The sequence below is a fragment of the Lissotriton helveticus genome, chromosome 2_2 (genome assembly GCF_964261635.1).
Source record: "Lissotriton helveticus chromosome 2_2, aLisHel1.1, whole genome shotgun sequence".
NCBI classification, from domain to species: domain Eukaryota; kingdom Metazoa; phylum Chordata; class Amphibia; order Caudata; family Salamandridae; genus Lissotriton; species Lissotriton helveticus.
The window spans coordinates 250,853,829-250,873,584 of record NC_136060.1 but is presented as its reverse complement, the minus strand read 5'-3'; the positions used below and the strand labels follow the sequence as shown (position 1 = coordinate 250,873,584).

At 42.6% G+C, this 19,756-nt stretch overlaps 1 protein-coding gene across 1 annotated transcript in view; it reads right to left on the bottom strand.

Moving 5' to 3' along the window:
- Nucleotides 1–19,756, bottom strand: part of SEL1L3 (SEL1L family member 3) — a 684,155-nt gene that overhangs the window by 338,399 nt on the left and 326,000 nt on the right. Inside the window, exon 12 of the mRNA XM_078678371.1 lies at nt 11,208–11,327. Within this exon, the coding sequence (XP_078534497.1) occupies nt 11,208–11,327 (120 nt within the window). The remainder of the gene's footprint in view (nt 1–11,207; nt 11,328–19,756) is intronic.

The window sequence follows — 19,756 nt, the reverse complement described above, 5'->3', positions numbered from 1 at the left end:
AACATTTTTCTACTTGTTGCAGCCAGCCAATTAGAGCACAAGCTTCAACAGGTCTTGCATAAGCTTTTTGCTTCCACAGTAGCATGAAGGTGAAGTGGTAAAGAGCCCCATCAGCTAATCATATCACTCTACTATTTAATGTTACTTGTGCAGGGGACTCCTGCAGGAGTCCCATGTACCCAGCCATCAATCTGTACATACATTTTGAACTATAATTTCTCAAAAACTAATGAAATGATCTTCACCAAATCACAAAAAGCACACTTTCTGCATAATAATCAAGTTTTCTGTCAAATTTGTTGTAATTTGGTGTTGCTGTTTGAGATGGTGTACTGTTCAAAAATCTCTATGTAAATTTCATTTGGGACCCCTTGGGTACAGAATAAAGGGGGGCCAAAAACACAAAATATCCATGTATTTTCTATAGACTTCTTTAGACAGGGCTACAGCAAAAACTGCTGAACAAAATTACACCAAATCAGGCAGGAAGGTAGATTGTGCTCTTTGTGATTTGGTGTAAATCTGTTTATATATATATATATGGAGGATTGGGCGTGCAATAGGCTGTAGAGACTCTTGCGGGAGTGCCAAATTAAAAATAGAGTGTTCTGATTGGCCTAGGGACCTTTTTTTCCCTTGGGCCAATTTGCGCCTGCGGGAGCCAGACTCCCGCGATTGCTCTAAAAAATATTGCTGGCAGGCATTACAGGACTCAGGGACTTAGGGCCTGATTCCGACTTTGGCGGAGCTGCACTGGCACAGCACCGCCAAAGCCATTCATGGCCTCTCTGCCAGATTACAAGTTCAACGTGTGTCTGGTGGGCTTTTCTTTTGCCTTTCCCATGGCGGTGCCCTGTAAATGGGCACCACAATGCGAACGTGAAAGCAGTTCCAGGACGGCATGGACTGTGAAGTCCATGACGTGCTGAAACTTGGGGTGCATGCAAACAGGGAGCACATGTGATGCCCACCTGAATGCATCCCCATGGCGGTGGAGGGCTTTGTTTCCCCATTGCCAGCCTTTTCATGGCAGGCTCACTGCCATGAAAAGGCTGGCGGTGGAGAAACTTGTATTATGATTGGAGAACTGCAGTGGTCCCATCTTGCCTACTGTATGCCCCTGCCTGCTGAGCTACCACCAGCATCTGGCACAGCAGTAGTAGTCTGAATGGCCGCCTCGTAATATGGTGGCGGCAGGATATCCACCACTGTGCCACAAGAGTCTGGAGGTCAAAGACCAGTAGACTTGTAATCAAGCCGTTAGTCCCCTGTCCTGAAGTGTTAAATAAAAAATAAATAAGAGGGCAAAGGAGGGATGCCTGCCCCCTAGTCCCCATGCGGGGAACCAGAGGGACCCACCATGGGCCAAACCCCCCAAAAAAGCTTGCAACTTACAGGCTCCCGCGGGAGTCCCGCAGGATCGGGAGACAAAAATGGCAGCTGGGGCTGCTTTCTTTATTAAGGGGAGGGGGTGCACAATAATCCTTCCTGAGCCAAGTCCAATGATACCTAGATAGCCAACAGGAAAAAAAAGCCCTCTCAGCTATCAGATTACTCTAAATATTTAATTTCTCTATCGGGACTCCCACAAGACCAACATGTTGAACTATCTATTTTTTAACCCTAATTTCTTTAAAAATGCTGACGTGATTTACACCAAGTGACAAAAAATTTGAACAAGTCCGTTTGGCCCGAAACGCGTCATTGCTGGCTTTATCATCTGACCCTTCTCTGCAGTAAAGAATTGTTACCCTCAATTGTGGTCCGTCTCCTGCTTCGCCGATCTTGTGGGATTGGAGGTAGCTGTTGGGAGTTCTTTTGGAATATATATATATATATATATATATATATATATATATATATATATATATATATATATATATATATATATATATATATATATATATATATATATATATATATATATTATTTATTTTTTTTATTTTTTTTTTTTCAAACAATGTGGTCTGCTCACAGGATCGCTCCACAGCGGGTGCTGGCGTTGGGCCAGACCAATGGCCAAAAAGACAATTTTTTGCACAAAGGACGCCGCACACAGCAACTTCTTTTTATCGATTTATTTCAGTGCCCAGTCTAACACCAACGCGTTTCAGCCTGACGGCCTTGCTCACGGTAAGTGCAATTACTTTCTTGCAACTGTTTATACTTACTTTGATTTCTACTATTCCCATAGACTTCTGGGATATGTAGTCCATGTTTACATACAAGAATACACTTTCTGTTAGACAATGTTCTCAAAGTTATTTCATGGGATATTTTTTCGCAATGTATTTAAAAAACAAGTGTGTATTTGATCAGACATGTTTGCAATCTTTTCAAAATTTGATATTTAAATGCTATTAATAACATTTCTCATACATGTAGCAGTGCTGCATTTATACATTTTTCAACTATTTTTGTGTATATGAGACCAGCTCATTGCAACTTGCATCTATGTATATGTCCTGCATTATGGTATAGTACCCATATCAATTTGCTTTCACATGATGGTTCCATGTTTCTTTTCTTTATCTCTTATGAGGGCAGATATTTTTTCAGGGCATTCTGTATGTATAAATCAATGTATAAATGCAACAAGATTGCAAACATGTCTGATCAAATACACACTTGTTTTTGAAATACATTGCGAAAAAATATCCCATGAAATAACTTTGAGAACATTGTCTAACAGAAAGTGTATTCTTGTATGTAAACATGGACTACATATCCCAGAAGTCTATGGGAATAGTAGAAATCAAAGAAAGTATAAACAGTTGCAAGAAAGTAATTGCACTTACCGTGAGCAAGGCCGTCAGGCTGAAACGCGTTGGTGTTAGACTGGGCACTGAAATAAATCGATAAAAAGAAGTTGCTGTGTGCGGCGTCCTTTGTGCAAAAAAAAAAATTTATATATATATATATATATATATATATATACATACATATATATATTTATATATTTTTTTTTTTTTGTTTTATACATATATATATATTTTTTGCTAAAACCTTTGGTGCAGTTCAACGAATCTACATGATAGCTATATATATATATATATATATATATATATATATATATATATATATATTACCTACTGGCGGTCGCCAGTAGGTATATATAGTTAGGATTTTTTCTCTATGGGTTTTTTGAAAATTCTATGTCTAATAACTTTGGCGTTTGTGGACGGAATCGGCTGAAATTTTCAGGAAAATGGCACATTTTGTTTCTGAGCAGCCCTTGAAAATTTGGGGGGGGTTCGTCCAGTGGGGGCCGAGAAAAAAGGGGGGTCCCAAAACGTGTTTTTAACATTGAGTTTTCCATAGGGCGGTTGGCCTCACTTTTAGCCCGAACGGCTGAATGGATTTGCACGAAACTTGGCAAAATTGTAGGGACTGGTAGCCCGATGTGCCTTTTGTAGGTCTCAATATATGTGCTCCAGTGGATTTTGAGAAATTAACGTTTAAAAAAAGATATATATCTGTAACAGCGGACCGGTTAGCGCTCTGGTTCGCGGACTTTTCGCGCAACGGAGCTTTGTGAAGCGAAGCTGATTGGTTCTCCGGCGTCTGTCAACATTCCAAACAGTCCGTAGCGGCCGCCATCTTGTCTCTCGGTAGGATCGAGAGACAAGAGGAGGTCAAAACAAAGGGGGAAATAACTATAAGGGGGCATAGTAGATCCTCGCTGACCCCCTAGGTTTGATGTGGAGGTTTTAAAAGGGCCCCGCGGGGCAAAAAAAAAACAAAATAATAATAATCGAACGGCTGAATGGATTTGCACGAAACTTGGCAAAATATTAGGGACTGGTAGCCCGATGTGCCTTTGCTAGGTCTCAATATATGTGCTCCAGTGGATTTTGAGAAATTAACGTTGAAAAAAAGATATATATCTGTAACAGCGCTCCGCTTCGCGTACTTTTCGCGTTACGGAGCTTTGCGAAGCTGATTGGTTCTCCGGCGTCTGTCAACATTCCAAACAGTCCGTAGCGGCCGCCATCTTGTCCCTCGGTAGGATTGAGAGACAAGAGGAGGCCAAAGCGAAGGGGGAAATGACCATAAGGGGGCATAGTAGATCCTTCCTGACCTCTTAGGTTTGATGTACCATTTTGCCAAGTTTGGTGTAATTCCGTTCAGCCATTCAGGCTGTAGACGTATGTAAATGTCCTATGGAAAATTGCATGGGGAAAACACATTTGAAAGTGTTGAAATTTAGAACCAATTAAAATGTTACTTTGGTTTTGTATTTGTGTGTGATGAAAGTTAATTGGTTATGTATATATGTCAAATGAGAGGAAACCACAGCCATTTTGTGATACTACTGTCTGAGGTACATTTGTGAGGAATTTTTGGTGGTGAATTTCTGGTGTTTGATTTACACAGTACTAACACTTCTGCTACTTTTAAAAAGGTGAGTTGTTAATTTGTAAGGGGAACTATGTTGTACACTTGAAGATAATTTGAAAAATGTTTTCTGTTATTTATTTGCAGTCCTTCTGTTATACTAAATACTTGATGAAGTTAGTTTTATATTATGTATTACTAAAAACGATAAATGAAAGTGATTATTTTTTTCTGCAATTTACAGCAAGCAATTTCAAAATAAAATGGCTCACAATGAAGAGACCGTGGCAATTTCTTTTGAATTGTCCACTACATTGATTGAAATTGAGAGCACCAATAATGAAATATTGTCACAAGGAGGACATGACTTGTATGATTCCATTAGATTGATTGAAATGGACAGCACCAAGAATGAAATATTGTCACAAGGAGATGACTTGAATGATTCCACTACATTGATTGAAATTGAGAGCACCAATAATGAAATATTGTCACAAGGAGGAGATGGCTTGTATGATTCCATTAGATTGATTGAAATGGACAGCACCAATAATGAAATATTGTCACAAGGAGGAGATGACTTGAATGATTCCACTACATTGATTGAAATTGAGAGCACCAATAATGAAATATTGTCACGAGGAGATGACTTGAATGATTCCACTACATTGATTGAAATGGACAGCACCAATAATGAAATATTGTCAGAAGGAGGAGATGACTTGAATGATTTTTTTGATCAATCTCTTGATGGCGAATTTATCGAGTGTTTGGAGACCATAGAGTTACAAGAATCATCATTGCAGACTTTTAATGAGGAGATTCCAGATGAGATGATTGAAGAGGAAATTACTGATGAGGACATGTTACTAGTTGTTTCAAATTTAGAAAATTCTGAAGAATAAATTTATATTTAGAAATCAAAAATTGTTTGAGACATTATTTATTTTTATTTTTAATTTATGAGGTTGTAGCGAAGTGATTGTAGTATAAAATGAGACTTATAGTATAGAGTGCAACATTTTTATGTTACATGGTAAGTTTACTCATATTTACTTCCCTTCTGCCACTATATTATCTCCAATGTGTATTTGACATGTCTTCTTCATCTCCGGCCTCCTTTCTCTCACTGTGTGTCTCCGATGCATCTTATCGCTGGTATTTTGTGTAATTACAGAAGAGAGTAAAATAAAATAGTTCGGAACGTGAAAAGGGGGCAAAGTAGAGTACTCCTCACCCCCTAGGCCTTTTTAGGCGGTCCCAAAAGGATCAGTTTCTGCTTTCCTGAGAGATTATGGTATGAGTTCCATATACCACAATAACTTGCATTACAACATGCAAGATATCTATCTCCTATTACCAACTTTTGGAGATATTCGCGCTAAGCGCGAATATCTCCAAAAAGTAACACCTGCCCTGAGCAGTTCTTAGCCATGTTATCCAATGGGAGGTGGATAACATGGCTAAGAGTATTAGCTCGGTAATGCATGAATATCGCTGAGTTTTTAGCGATATTCATGCATTGCGGCCGTTTATTATCGCATTTGCGATAAACCTTGATAATAGTAAGGTTTATCTTCGATAATTTCTGACGATGCTTAGTGGTAAAAAATTGGTTGGTAAGCATCGTTAGGGATAAATATCGCTTAACTTTGGTAATATGCCCCAACGTCTGTTAACGTTCGATTCGAAGGAAATGAGGAAGTGTTGAAAAACATTGTCTGCGCCATCTTGCCTTTTTTGAAATGCCACACTTTTGTCGTGCACGGCAGCCATTTTAGATGTCTTGACCAGACCCACTCTCTGCACGCTGTCGATTCGTAGCATGGCTCCTCACCCTCGTAAGCATCTCCCCCAGGCACTGGTCACCACCGCTCTCTGTCTTATGCATGGGCAATAAACCTCCCCCCATCTGCGCTGCTCTTCCCTGAGAATCACACTCTGTGCCCGCCCGACACCTCCCTTTCGCCCTATTCACTACCGCACCCTCTGACACTCCTCTTCCTCTGTGTCCGAATGTCCAGGCCGGTCCTAGGCTATCAGCTAGCCCTGCAGATGTAGTTTATGGCCCCAGCTGTAAAGAATCACCCCTCTTCAAAGGAGTTATAGTAGATCAAGGCCCACACCCGATGTGATCCGTCACAGCACACGCGTTCCTACTATCTGAAAACCATCCTGTATTGTGATTGGGGAGGGGACCGAGCCTGAAGCGGAAGATTCCAGGAATGACTCTTTGTACATCAAAGTTTTTACAATTATGTGTCACATTAAAAATATATAGCACTCCAACAAAGTAGTAGGAATATAAAATTTTAATAACATATAAATATATACAACAAAACAAAAACAGTAAAAACATTTAAACAACGAAGAGACCGTGGCAATTTCTTTTTAATTATCCAATAGATTTATTGAAATTGACAGCACCAATAATGAAATATTCTTGTCAGTAGCGGTCTGTTGTGCGAATAGTTCCAAGGCAGCAGAACGCGCTGAAATCTAGATGGCACGAAAGTGATGTCTAGTAAGTTGCCGCCCAGCAAAAAACGGCGTGGGGCGCCGCGGGGGTGAGTGAGTCCAGTAGGCACCACAGCTATTCTTACCGGCATTGCAGAATTACTGCTGGGGACAATGCCTGTGCTGTAGCAGGGTCACAGCAGAAACAAAAAGGATTCTGTTGAAGATGTTGTTGGTTTTCAATTTGAAAACAGTTCTGGTGTCAACTGCTATGCTAATGTAGTGGTTAATGTTTTGTTTTCTCTAGAAAATGTAAAAGAGGGGGAGGCAGTCCAAAGTTCCGTTAAAAGGGCAAAGGAAAGGATCGGTGGTTTGAACTATCAGTCAAAAAGGGGAGGGGGTGCAATAATTTTTCCTACCGGGTCACACTGTGCTTTCACCGGAAGTAAGGTCTGCAGGATTGTAGTAATTCAAAGTGAGGCTGGCGCCAGCATGGGAGCGCCGACGTCCCGCGGATACAGTTTCGTCACTCCACGGGCGATCATGGCAGTCATTCCCCATCGGGGGTCGGAGACTCCCGCGGCTCCTCTAGAATCTTCAAGGTCGTGGAGGACTACGGTGGTGGAGTCAACCAGTGACCGGGCCATTTCTTTATGTTGGGCCCGCTCTTGCCAGGTCGACCGCCATTTTGAGAGTTCGGCAGCTACCGGCGATCGCGGGGTCACATGAGCGGACGGGCTCCACCCTGCCGGGCGAGACGTTGCAGCATGGCCACAGTGGAAGAACCGTTATCTAGGTCGTTCCGAAACTGTGCAGCACTGTAGTTGTTAGGATGCCACCGCCTGGAGCGCTGAGGGTGCAGCTGGGAAGCCTCCACCTGGGGAGGCGGGAGAGGCCTGTTCGCACCGTCTCTCCCTCCCAGTGCACCCCACGGCGTCTCGCTTGAGATTTGTTATGGCCGGACCAGGCGATGAGGACGAGGGGGGGGTCGGAGGCATGTGCAAGACATCCCCCTCCAGTGTTGTCGCAGCCATTATAAAAGAAAGAAGTGTCCCGTCCGTCTTCGGGCCGGGCTTCCGGTGGATGTCGGCCGGACGCCCCTGGCTCTGGCCCCATGAACGGGTTTCTTGGTTTATCGGCTGCAGCCGGATCCCGTCGGCCTCGGCCCCCCGACCGTTGGTGGTCGGACCGGAAGAGCATGTGGCGGGACTACCTGCAACTCTCAAGGGCCACCGCGGCCGGACTGGGAGAGAGAGGGGAGGGTCGAGGAGACATTCCCCCCCCCTGCAACTGTTCAGCGTTGTAAAGGCAATCCCCTGGCCGGGTCCCGCTGGTCTCGGCCTCTCCTCCGGCTACACCCTACGTTAGGATCTCCTGGCCGAGGCGTGGCAGCAGGACCTGCCTTATATGGGCTGCTCCCGGCTGGGCGTAGCCGGAACCCTGCCCCACCTTGGAAGTTTCCAGAGTGGGGGTGGATGTTCTACTGACTTGCATTTTCCCTAGTCTATCGATTTTTTTGGCGTGGCAGGCGGTGGGACAGCGAGGGGTGATTTGGTTTCTCTTACTGTTTTTCTGGTCTCTCACCACTGGCATATTTTAACGTTTTCTTGTTTCTAGGACATTAATAGGTTTTATCATTACGTTATGTTATCGTTTCTTTGTTCGTTGTTTAATAAAAGTTCATGTTCATCAGTGGCCTACTGATTTTCGTTTTCCTATTTTTTTCTTTCCAGGTTGTTTCATGGTAAAGTTTCTGTTAACAGGATACAGTGATCACTTCGTTATTATTGCATATGTCCTTTTCACTAGGGGTGCTCTCTGGTCGGGCCAGATGACGTATCTCTAGTAAATGGTCCGGGTGAAAAAGGTGCATCAATCAGTGGGGAGTAGATAGGCATGACAGATTACAACGGGGGAGAACGGTCCGCATTACGTACCCTTTCACTACTTGCAAAGATTTTCCTACGTTTATTTGCAAACAGGGAATACCTCCAAAAAGAACTAATTCCCAAACAGTCAATGTTCGGACAATCAATCAATCAATGAGGAATGAAATAGGTACGACGTGTTAAAGGCTTGCGTTACCTACCCTTCACTATCTGCAAAGGGAGATAGAATATTCCTATTCTTCCTCGTTTGCAGGTAGAGAAGATCGTTAAGAGAATTAACTTCGAACAATTCAATGCTCGATTGAAACAATCAACAAGGGGTACTGTGAACACAAATGAACGCCGCTTATATACATACGCATTGCTATTTTCAACAGGTTGTTCCTAATGTTTCTATTTTAGCGAGGTCAAAAGAGATCCCATTAGTGGCCTACTGATTTTGCTCGATTCCTTTTGTTTTTTTACACGATTTTTCGCTATCTGCAAAGACTAAACAGAGTATTGCGACTCTGTGCTTGTTTGTAAATAGAGAATGAACCAAAGAGAACAATCAATCAAATGGAGAGAGAAGCAGGCACGACGGATTACAAAGGGGGAAAGGGCTGCGTTAACTACCCTTCACTATCTGCAAAGAGAGAGTACTCCTAATAGAAATGAGGGGTGGGGGGCAGCAATCAAAGCAGATCAGTGTGCATAAACACGAAAATGTTTTTACTTACCACGTACTTGACATTCGACAGCTTATGATATTTGCTATTAAAAAACCATTGAAATTCACTGAAAAAACCATAGGTTATAGACCATATATAGTTAGGAATTAGCATTTACAAAACCTTGAAAATTCACTGAAAAAACCATAGGTTATAGACCATATATAGTTAGGAATTAGCATTTAAAAAACCTTATTTTACTCACACAAAACCATTGAAATTCCATATATAGTTAGTTGCACTAACTATATATTGCGCACCCGCAATCCACTGCTGATGATGTCACATATTACATCATTCATGACATGGTCAGTGACATCACTGATGACATCACTGATGACATCTCAAATGACATCACTGATGACATCTCACTTGACATCAATGATCACATCACTGATGATATCATTCATGTGACAATACAATGCATCTCCTCACATTTTAATATAACCTCTGTTTCACCCAGTGTTAAAAACAGAGTATAATTTTTGAAACCATTGACACACCAATACTAGTTACTACATACGTACTCACTGATTCCTACGTCTACACACACATTCACTCATTCACCCATACAATCATTCATACATACAATCACTCATGTTTACAACACAATCATATGCACTCATACACCTATACAGACACTCACACTCTGCCACTCATCCATGGAGTTACTCACACACCTAGTCAGTCCTGTAAAGAATCAATCACACTTCCATTTTCTACTCTATACAGTTAAACATAGAGCACCTTACGTTTTCAACCATATACTAACACATACTTACTCTCTTATACAATCATTGATACAAGTACACATTGATCTGTACAGAGTCACACACCTCCCATCCAGCCACACACACACTCAGTCTCCCATGCAAATACTTGGGCAATCAATCAATAACCCATATAGTTACTCATATAGCTACTGATCAACACATGCAGCAGTTTACAGAACAACAGACATAATGATGCACAAATTAAGACAGTTTAGTCACTAACCCATGCACTCAGTGAGACACATTTAATCACTCACTCATACATTCAGTCATGCACCTACTAAATCCTTCGTCCAGACACTTATACATCCACTCATTCTTCAATATGTAAGACATATTTTAACTTTACAGAAACATAGTCACTGGATGTTGTCATCAGTGATGTCATCAGTGATGTCATTTGAGATGTCATCAGTGATGTCATCAGTGATGTCACTGACCATGTCATGAATGATGTAATATGTGACATCATCAGCAGTGGATTGCGGGTGCGCAATATATAGTTAGTGCAACTAACTATATATGGAATTTCAATGGTTTTGTGTGAGTAAAATAAGGTTTTTTAAATGCTAATTCCTAACTATATATGGTCTATAACCTATGGTTTTTTCAGTGAATTTTCAAGGTTTTGTAAATGCTAATTCCTAACTATATATGGTCTATAACCTATGGTTTTTTCAGTGAATATATATATATATCGCTAAGAATATATAAAACCAACAATTAAATGGCCTTTGCAAGTCAGCACCCCAGAACAAAAATCAAATCTCTCTTGGAAATGTATGTAACCTGCTTTGCTATACATGCATTACACTGACAGGAAGATTATAAAGTGTTCATTGAAACACATTTTCAGTGTAACACGAAATGCATATGAAAAATCCACAGAATTTAAAATGGCAACTTATGCATATTGCCTTTCACACAAGCTTTTTAAATGTTTCAAATATCGGACTGTCTCTAAGAGTTTCACTAAATTACGCCCTGTTCCAAAAGAATTCCATATTCAAACGAAGAGAAAAAAATATCTTGTTTTTTACCTGAGCAACAGCATCGCCTCTTGCTGCTTCATGCTTGAGCCACAGGAATACATCGCCATTTTCTTTAGTCTGTGATTTTAGAGTTTCATCTTCCATTATCCTTACAGTTTCAACATACGCCTAAGGGAGAAAAGAAAGATAATGAATTAAAATCTGAGACTGTGTCAATCCTCCATACCAATATGTTGTTTCTCATATCGGGGCTATTACATAGCCAAACACTTAAAGCATACAACCACTTAAAACATCCACATGAACAAGCAAATCAAACTTAGAGCCTGATTTAGATTTTGGCAGACAGGTTACTCCGTTACAACGGTGACGTATATCCCTTCCGCCGAAATATAAATTCCATTATTTCCTATGGGATTTGTATTTCTGCCAACCTGAATTCCAACTCCGTGACGAAGTAACCCATCCGCCAAGATCTAAATCAGGTCAAGTCTGCAAGTTAATTTATCAAAAATAACCACAAATTATAAAAAATTCCCTCACAGTGAAAGCCTTCTGTAAGGTTTGATGTAGATGGCAGAAGGTGCCACTACGCATCAGCCATAGTATTATATCATATTTCAGAGGATTCTCCCTTGCATTATATACATATTCCAACACTTCCCACTACAAATTCCCCCACGCTGGTTCCATGCACTCAACTCCACTCTTTGCTCCTTTGTCTGGTCAGGCGGTCACTCCCGAAATGCATTTCCCAATGGTAGACAATCTCCGTATGATGGTTGGTTAGGAATGATGACCCTCTAATGCTATTACCTGGACCCCCAACTAATTGTTGTTAACAACAGGCTCATCGATGGTGGGAGGATCCAACACATCGAGGAAAGCTTTCTTCCTAAGATTTGACAGCATTCTAGATACACTGTACGGTGCTCTAGTACCTTATAGCCTGTCTGGCAACACATGTGTGATCTTCCTTTGCTGGAGATTCACACTGATCTTCCTAAGCTGGAACTGTAAATTGACTGGGATGACCACCCTGTGGAGGCTAGCTCCACCACTCGACTGGCCTAGAGGGCTTCCACAAATGGGAGAAGATCGGCATCACATCTTTGGGGATGTCTGGCAGGGGAAACACATTTTGCCCTTTTGAGACCTACAGGATTGCTACAATCTTATTCAAACACAATTCCATCAATATCTGTAACTGCACCACACCCTTTTAGCTAACATCCCACCTGACACGGAGGTTCTGGAATTTAGCCCCCTGGAGGCCAAACTGCTGGTGGGCTGCATTGGTAAAGTCGCAATGTCCCAAATTTATTTATTGCTCACTACGAATCCCCCACACGGTTCTGATACCCTCCGACTCTGCTGGGAGGGCTGGGTTGGTGAGCTCGAAGAGGCAGATTGGAGGGAGTCCACGCTGGCTCTGTGCATGTTGGCCATCTACACACGCCTCTGGCTGAATAAATTAAATTGCCTACACACGGAGTACCTCACACCAATACACTTACATTGTGCAGGAGAATCCCTCAACCTGTCTCCTTCTGCTGTTCCACAGCTCTGGCTGACTTTTCCCACGTAGTCTGGGCCTGCCTGGTTATGTCCACATATTAGCTGTGAATACAACGTGAGCTTTAGGAGGTCTTGGAGCGGGACCTTGGCCTAACTCCCAGGGTGGGTCTGCTGGGCAAGGTTGATGAGATTGGTGGCTCCCGGGCGGACCTTAGGTTCATTGGTGTTGCCACACTGATTGCTAAGCAGGATATTGCCCTGAGACAGAACTACCCCGCACCCTGTCCCTCGCAGAATGGAGAGCAGATTAGACTGGTGCATTCACCTCGAAAAGCCTATTCATACTGCACGAGGATGTCGACTGAAGTATGAAAAGTTATGGGAGAGGTGGGAGGCATACTATAGTCTGGGGATGTGATCTGTCAAATAGGTGGTTATAATGTGAAGGTGAGATGTGGCTGTATTTGTCATTTATTTGGTGGATTCCAAAAAATAAATTAAAATATTAATTTAAAAAAAATGTGATAACGTCTCTCCAAAATCCAAAAAAGTGAATTTCATTAATGTGCAGAAGTGTTGCACCTTAGAACATGATATATCAGTGCATTGAAAAATATTTTTTTAAAGTGATAGTTTTAAAAAATGAATATACAAATGTTCTTTTCTCCTCCCACCCTGAAAACGTTTTCAAAAGTGAACACAGAAAAGTTAATGTCTCCTCCCACCCTGAAAAAAATAGTGTACCAAGAGGCAAGTCAGTCATCAAGTGGACCTTTCCAGGTCGCTTGGGTTGTTATTGTACATGGACAACATAATAATTTAATAAATAGTACACAAGATAAGGTTTTGTACAGTGCACATCCTGAACTAATGTATCTGAAAATGCTTTTATATGTGATAATGAAGAAAGACGAGCCACAGTGAAATAAAAAAATTGGTTAGGATCACACAATTTAGACTAGTGGGGCAGCCAGCATTTATCCCAGGTTATTCTTTTCAGTTCTTACATTGTGCAATTTGAGTTCATTCCACTTCAATAGTTAAGTTACTTGCTTTAAAAACGGGATTCTCCCAAGGTAGCAATAGCTTGCTGAGAATGCTTACCCCAAGATGGGTTAGAGAGATGGTGGTTCAGGCACAGCATTATACAGTACAGTCCAATCAATGACTCTTCTAGAGACTCGCAGCTTCCTTTAGAGGGCAGCATCAAATGAAACCCTCAAAATAACTCCATGACTCGCTGCCCCCCCATATGAATGCTTCGCTTCTGCTACACCATCCTTGTATCCCCTCCAAAACCTCACTCCCACTCTGCTAGAATCAATGTGCTCCTCAGGCACACCACAGACCATAATGTGTGGCCCCTGGGAATTTGTTTGTGAGTACCCATGGTCTAGATCTATGTATCTTGAGCACTAGACTGAAATACCTTGGCAATATTCAAGTGTGGCCGAAAGTAGCATATGTATATGAGTTAGCAAGTTTGCTTTCAGGTAAAAATGGCTAATGGTCTTAGTGCATTTCTGAAGATATGAACCTGGGGCGATAATACCATTACCCTGGGGGTCAAACGGGAGCAAGACATCCAACACAACCACAAATCTCTTAACTTTAACCTAATTTGTAACACAGTCCCATGTTGGTTGTAATATTCTGGAAGTGGAAACAAGTCACCACCGTACTCACCTACTACAGGAAACTAGAGTTATTCTCTTTGGTAATGTAATCGCCCATTTTAGGAAACTAAAATTATTCTTGAAAGTCACATCTACAGACGATGACTACAACGTCTGAGGCCGGTGACCAGATAACCCACTTATCTGGTAGAAATATATAATTGTGTTGACATTCTCATAGTACCCTCAAATTACCCTCGGTATTTAGACTAATGCTTCCTTCTGATTCTATGACTTCAGGAACCCTAACAAATTACCAAACATGTTGAGTACCACGCAGTTAGTTATCTATGATACTTTTGTCTTCATTCTCAGGTTTAAACAATGGATAAGCTTGTTGATAACCTACTTGGTCAAAGGTCAAATTAAGTTAAAAATAACAGAGGTCATTGCCTGGTAAATGGATTCAAATAAAGCCAACTTTATGGGGAAAAAGTAAGACCATATAAAACAATCTTAAGGCCTCGTAAGGATTACATGTGACATCTACAAATGCATTAATCCCTGGGACGGGACTGTCATTTAAACCCTGGCTTCAAGCAAGCCACAGGGGGATGGTGCTGCAGCAACCACTATGGATTCTTAATTCCCTTACGCTCAGCCAAAGCAGGGTTTAAAGTGGTCCATGACCCTGCCAACTGTACAAAAGAGGAATCTGTGCACTCAAGTACTGCTCCACACTAACCATAAAGACCACCTCCTAACTATTTGTAGCGGATCTTTGTAGAAGTGTTACAGTTTACAAACAATTGTGGCTTCACAGAGATCCCAAGAATTGACATGCATCAACTGGAGCTCTACATGGAAAGACCAGAGGAGGAAGACTGGCAGCTTGCTCTGGTTTTCTCTCTGGAGCCAGTTGTTAGATGTGACAGAATTCTTCTAGACAAGAGAATTCTCGCACTACCTTGGAGTCACAAGGTCTATAGACTGCTGCCATCTTTGCTAAAGGAATGGGGAGTCTAAGTGTGGTGCTCTAAACCTAATTGGATTGTAATTTCTGCATTTTCCTGGAAATGCCTGTTCATACAGATATTTATCTCTGAGGAAATCAAGGCATATGAGCATGTCGCAGCTAAATGGTCTCTCTCTTCTTCTGCTGGCCCACGTGGAGTGAAGATCCAATGAGGGCCTTGCTGCTAAGGAGTCTCTCCTTTCTTCGGCTGGTCCACCTTGAGTGAAGATCCAATGAAAGCTGTGGATGCTTTGTCTGAAAGGTCTCACAAGCTTAATTATGTGCATCAGACATGGTCGCCTGGAAGGGGGTGGGGGTACCGTCAGGAAGACAGGCCTCTTATGGTGGTGCTATTCTCTAAGCAACATGCTCCAAAATGATGGCCCCCCCATCAGTTGGAAGTGTCACACCACAAACCATTACACACTTCTTCTTTGGGCCTTACCCAACCCGTTGACCACAATATCTCTGACCCCCATTCACCTCCATTTTACCTTGCAGTACCAGGCTACGCCTCTCCCCGGCTGTCCGAACCATGAACCGAGTTTAGGATTCACCTCATATTTGATGGACACTATATTTTTCTGCAAGGGCTTAAACATGCGATCATCAATGTACCTGAATAGTGGGAAGGCGATAGGGAGGGTATAAATGGTGAGAGGATGTAGCATCAGTGCGGTGTTGTGATAATGCATATAGTTTGGCCAATTGCGTGCTTTCATTTCTTGAAAGCCATAAGGAAAGGCCAATTGATGTGACAACCACATGCATGAGCTTTCTGAAAGCGTTCTGAATGTCTGCAGTGATTATAGGAGGCCTTCTCCTAGAGCAGCCCATTCGCGCTGCGCTCAAGGCGAGACCTAAAAAGGAAAGTGGCCATTTACCTATAAAAAACACAGAGGGTCTTATTACAATGTTGGTTGGAAAGCCTCTGACCACTGGCAGCAGGCTTTCCGACTGACATTGCAGGTTTCAAGTCTGACCGCGTATTATAATGAAGGCGACCAAAGTTTAAACCAGCTGGGAAATCCGACGTGTTCCGACGGGCTCAAGGAGCCCATCGCCCAGTTGGAAAGGCCTCATAATCCACTAGGGATGGAGTTTCCGCCATCGGAGTTACAATGGCACTTTCCGACAGCCGTTCCCTGTCAGTCTTTCTGACATGGAACTGTTGTTGGTAAGTGTCTATGGAGGTCCCTAGCAGGGCCCCATCACTTCTCAGCCTCCATTTACTGCCCTGGGGGATACCTAAGGTGCCCCCCTCCACATCCTTGAGCCAGGTGACAGGCACCTCAAGTTTTGAAACCTCCATTTTTCTATGGGAGCTTATGCTGTGGGCGTTTTCACCTGCCACACAAGCTCCCATAGATAAATGTATGTTTCCGACCGCACTGTGTGTAGTCGCAGCCAAATGATGCAGTCGGCACCACTGACCTGAGGTCAGTCGGTTCCCAGTCCGCAACAGTGCCGGGCAGACATGAGTCCCCCCAAAATCGTAATTAGAGCCAGAGTGTTTATGTCTGTTGAACAACTATATTAAGATAGTTTCTATGCGTAATTCCAGATTTCATATCTACCCATACCATATGAAAGTTCTGTCTACAAATGTCTTATTATCAGCATAGATATTTTCCTCTCCTCTTTTTTGAGGGTGTTGGGTAAACCTTTAAACCCCGCCTTGGAACAGTGTCCTTTTTTGGTTTGGATGTTATATTAAAGAAGCATGGACACTGGACCATAATTGGCTCCTTGGTCCCTCTTCTTTTTCTTTGTGTTGATATAGCGAATGCAAGGCTGTTTGGCTGAGGGATCGTATTGCTTTCCTATCCCTTCTGTTTTCTTTTTTCTTTTCTTACATGAGACTGAAAACCCCCCACACACACTACCATTCCCCCGAAAAACTTTTTTGTCTAACCTGATAGAAATGCTGTCAGGAGGTAGACCTGGATACATCTATACCAGGACTCTGCGAATTTTATGTCCTTGTAGTCCTTACCTTTCTTTTTAGATTAGGGGCACCGCACCTTGAGGTTTAACTATAAATATGAAGGGGACACTATCCCTGAAGCTGAGGGATTTAACCACCCATAACAGTTCCCCCGTGCCTTTGCGTTCTAGGCACTCATGTGCCTTGCGTATTTGGGGCAAGCATCCATTATTGTCCTAATGACTAGCCCACAAGCAGCATGCCTGTATGCAGGCGCAGGGGAATAGCTCTCTCCCTCTAAACTTGGATGCATGCGCAGTTGGGGCCAGCATCCACACATGCGCACTACCCACCAGGACGCAATGGCGAGACGTCCCAGTAGTGGGAGCTGCCTAACCACCATTTGCTGATACTATTTAATCTATGCATGGCCATAATCTTTGGCAGGCGCATGGATAGGGTAGGTGCATGGCAGTCGGCACTCGCTAAAAATTGTAAGTTATGGAGTGTGCGTGTGATTAGGGCTTAGCGTACAGTATTGACATTGGATTAAGCTTGTTTACTCATGGCCTTCCATTAAATTTTTTCATTCTTAGTCTGACCAGGCGCGGATATCCATCGCCTCCAGCCCTTGGAGTAATTCTCCTCAGAGTTTTGGGTAAGGATATTATTTATACGAGTACTCGCATGTGTCCATGTAGTTATGAGTTAATGAGGATATTGTTACTTATACATGGCATTCCTTGTGTGGCAAGGGATTGAGGAAACAGAGGTTTCAGTACCATTCCACCATTTGTTTCATCCTACTCTCCATTAATAGAGGGTAGATGAGACCTGCCATGCCTGTTTTAGCCATTTTCAGTGCACAAATCCTTGATTCTGGGTCCCTCCATGCTATAGGTATGGGTACCTTCGTGGGTATCGGTGATAGCACATGACGAGACCTTACATGTGACAGCCAGTATTTTGGATGCTGCGCATGCTCGACTCGCCACTGGACCTAATTGGGATGCCATGTGGGGGCTGTGTTTCACCAGGTTTCCTTATGTCTCATGTCTTTTAACTGCGGGACGATGCGCACACGATTGTGGCACATCTTTGTACATCAAGTTGTACTGATGCACATTCCCTATGCTCTATTTAGTTTTTCTTTTCTAGGTTAAGGTTTCGGGAGTGGCCTCCAGTTTTAGCCACTCTGTAGGGCACACAACGTTCTGGCTCGGCCTGGCTCTCCTCGAGGGTATTTATCTTTATGATTATTATAAAGTGCACATCACTAATTCTTTGATTCTTGGTCCTGATGAAGCACCAACGACCTTTGTGTCAATAGAGGCGCGAAACCTGTTGACTTGCTACACTCAGGCACAGTGCTGCCTGTTTGGGGTAATATTTTACCCACTGGGTTGATATGATTCCACCTTTTATTAACAACCCAGAGAAAAGTTCTTTATCTCAATTTGTTATCTCACTTTGCACGCACCTGTCTTACCCTCCCCTTAGTACCCACACCCCACACACTTGCATGCCCCATCCGGCACACTCTGAAAAAGATCTCCGATAAAGTGACCCTTCGGGGGCCCGTAGGGAATTGCAGCGCCGGCCCTATGAGGAGTAAATGCCCGATGATGAAACATGACACCCTCCGGGGTGTGTGAGGGCAACAAGAGACAAGCCCTGCTCTTTCACTTCACCTGTGGGTACTCATTTAATCTAGATTTCTTTTCCTCTCCTCTTTTTTGAGGGCGTTAGGTAAATCTTTAAACCCCGCCCTGGAACAGTGTCCTTTTTTGGTTTGGCTGATACAAGCTTCAACACTTACTGACTTGCGTAAGCATGTATGCATGCATAAATGTAGCAAGTGTACATTTTGCATGAAGAAATGTACTGCTTCATTGTATGTCAACATATTCACTTAAAGTAGTTTCTCTATGGAGAAATTATTTTCCCCTGTAAAGCTACCCCTTCTGTTCCAACCGCACTAAATTTGAAGATATTCTTTTGATTTTTCCACCTTTCCACCTAAAGACTTTTGACAACAAGAAATACTGCAAACTGATTTTTTAGGATGGAAACTACCTGCATTTTCAGTTCATTAGTAAATAAAAGTAACTGAAATGCCGTCCCAAACTGGGTCATATGAGATTTATGTTGAGAAAAAGAAATGTAAATCAATAAAATGTAAATACTTTTTGGTCCAGCAGAGTGTGCAACCTGCATACCTTTCAGAGCCTGTATTGTACATATAGAAAACACACATGACCAAACCCAAGTCTGCCCAATTAACGGAACCTGGATGCATGCAAAATAAAGACAAGATTCACTCCGGTCATCCCATGAGGTAAAAACTACGTCTGGGCGCGGTGCGTCCATTGGGGCGTAGGGGCGTAGCCCCACTAAGCCCCATGGACCCACCGCGTCGTCATGAAAATACAAATACAACAAATACTGAAATAATCTTGCTCGCTACCTGCCGCCCGGGAATCCGGGAGACACCCGACTTTTCCGTGCGGGGGGGCGGATG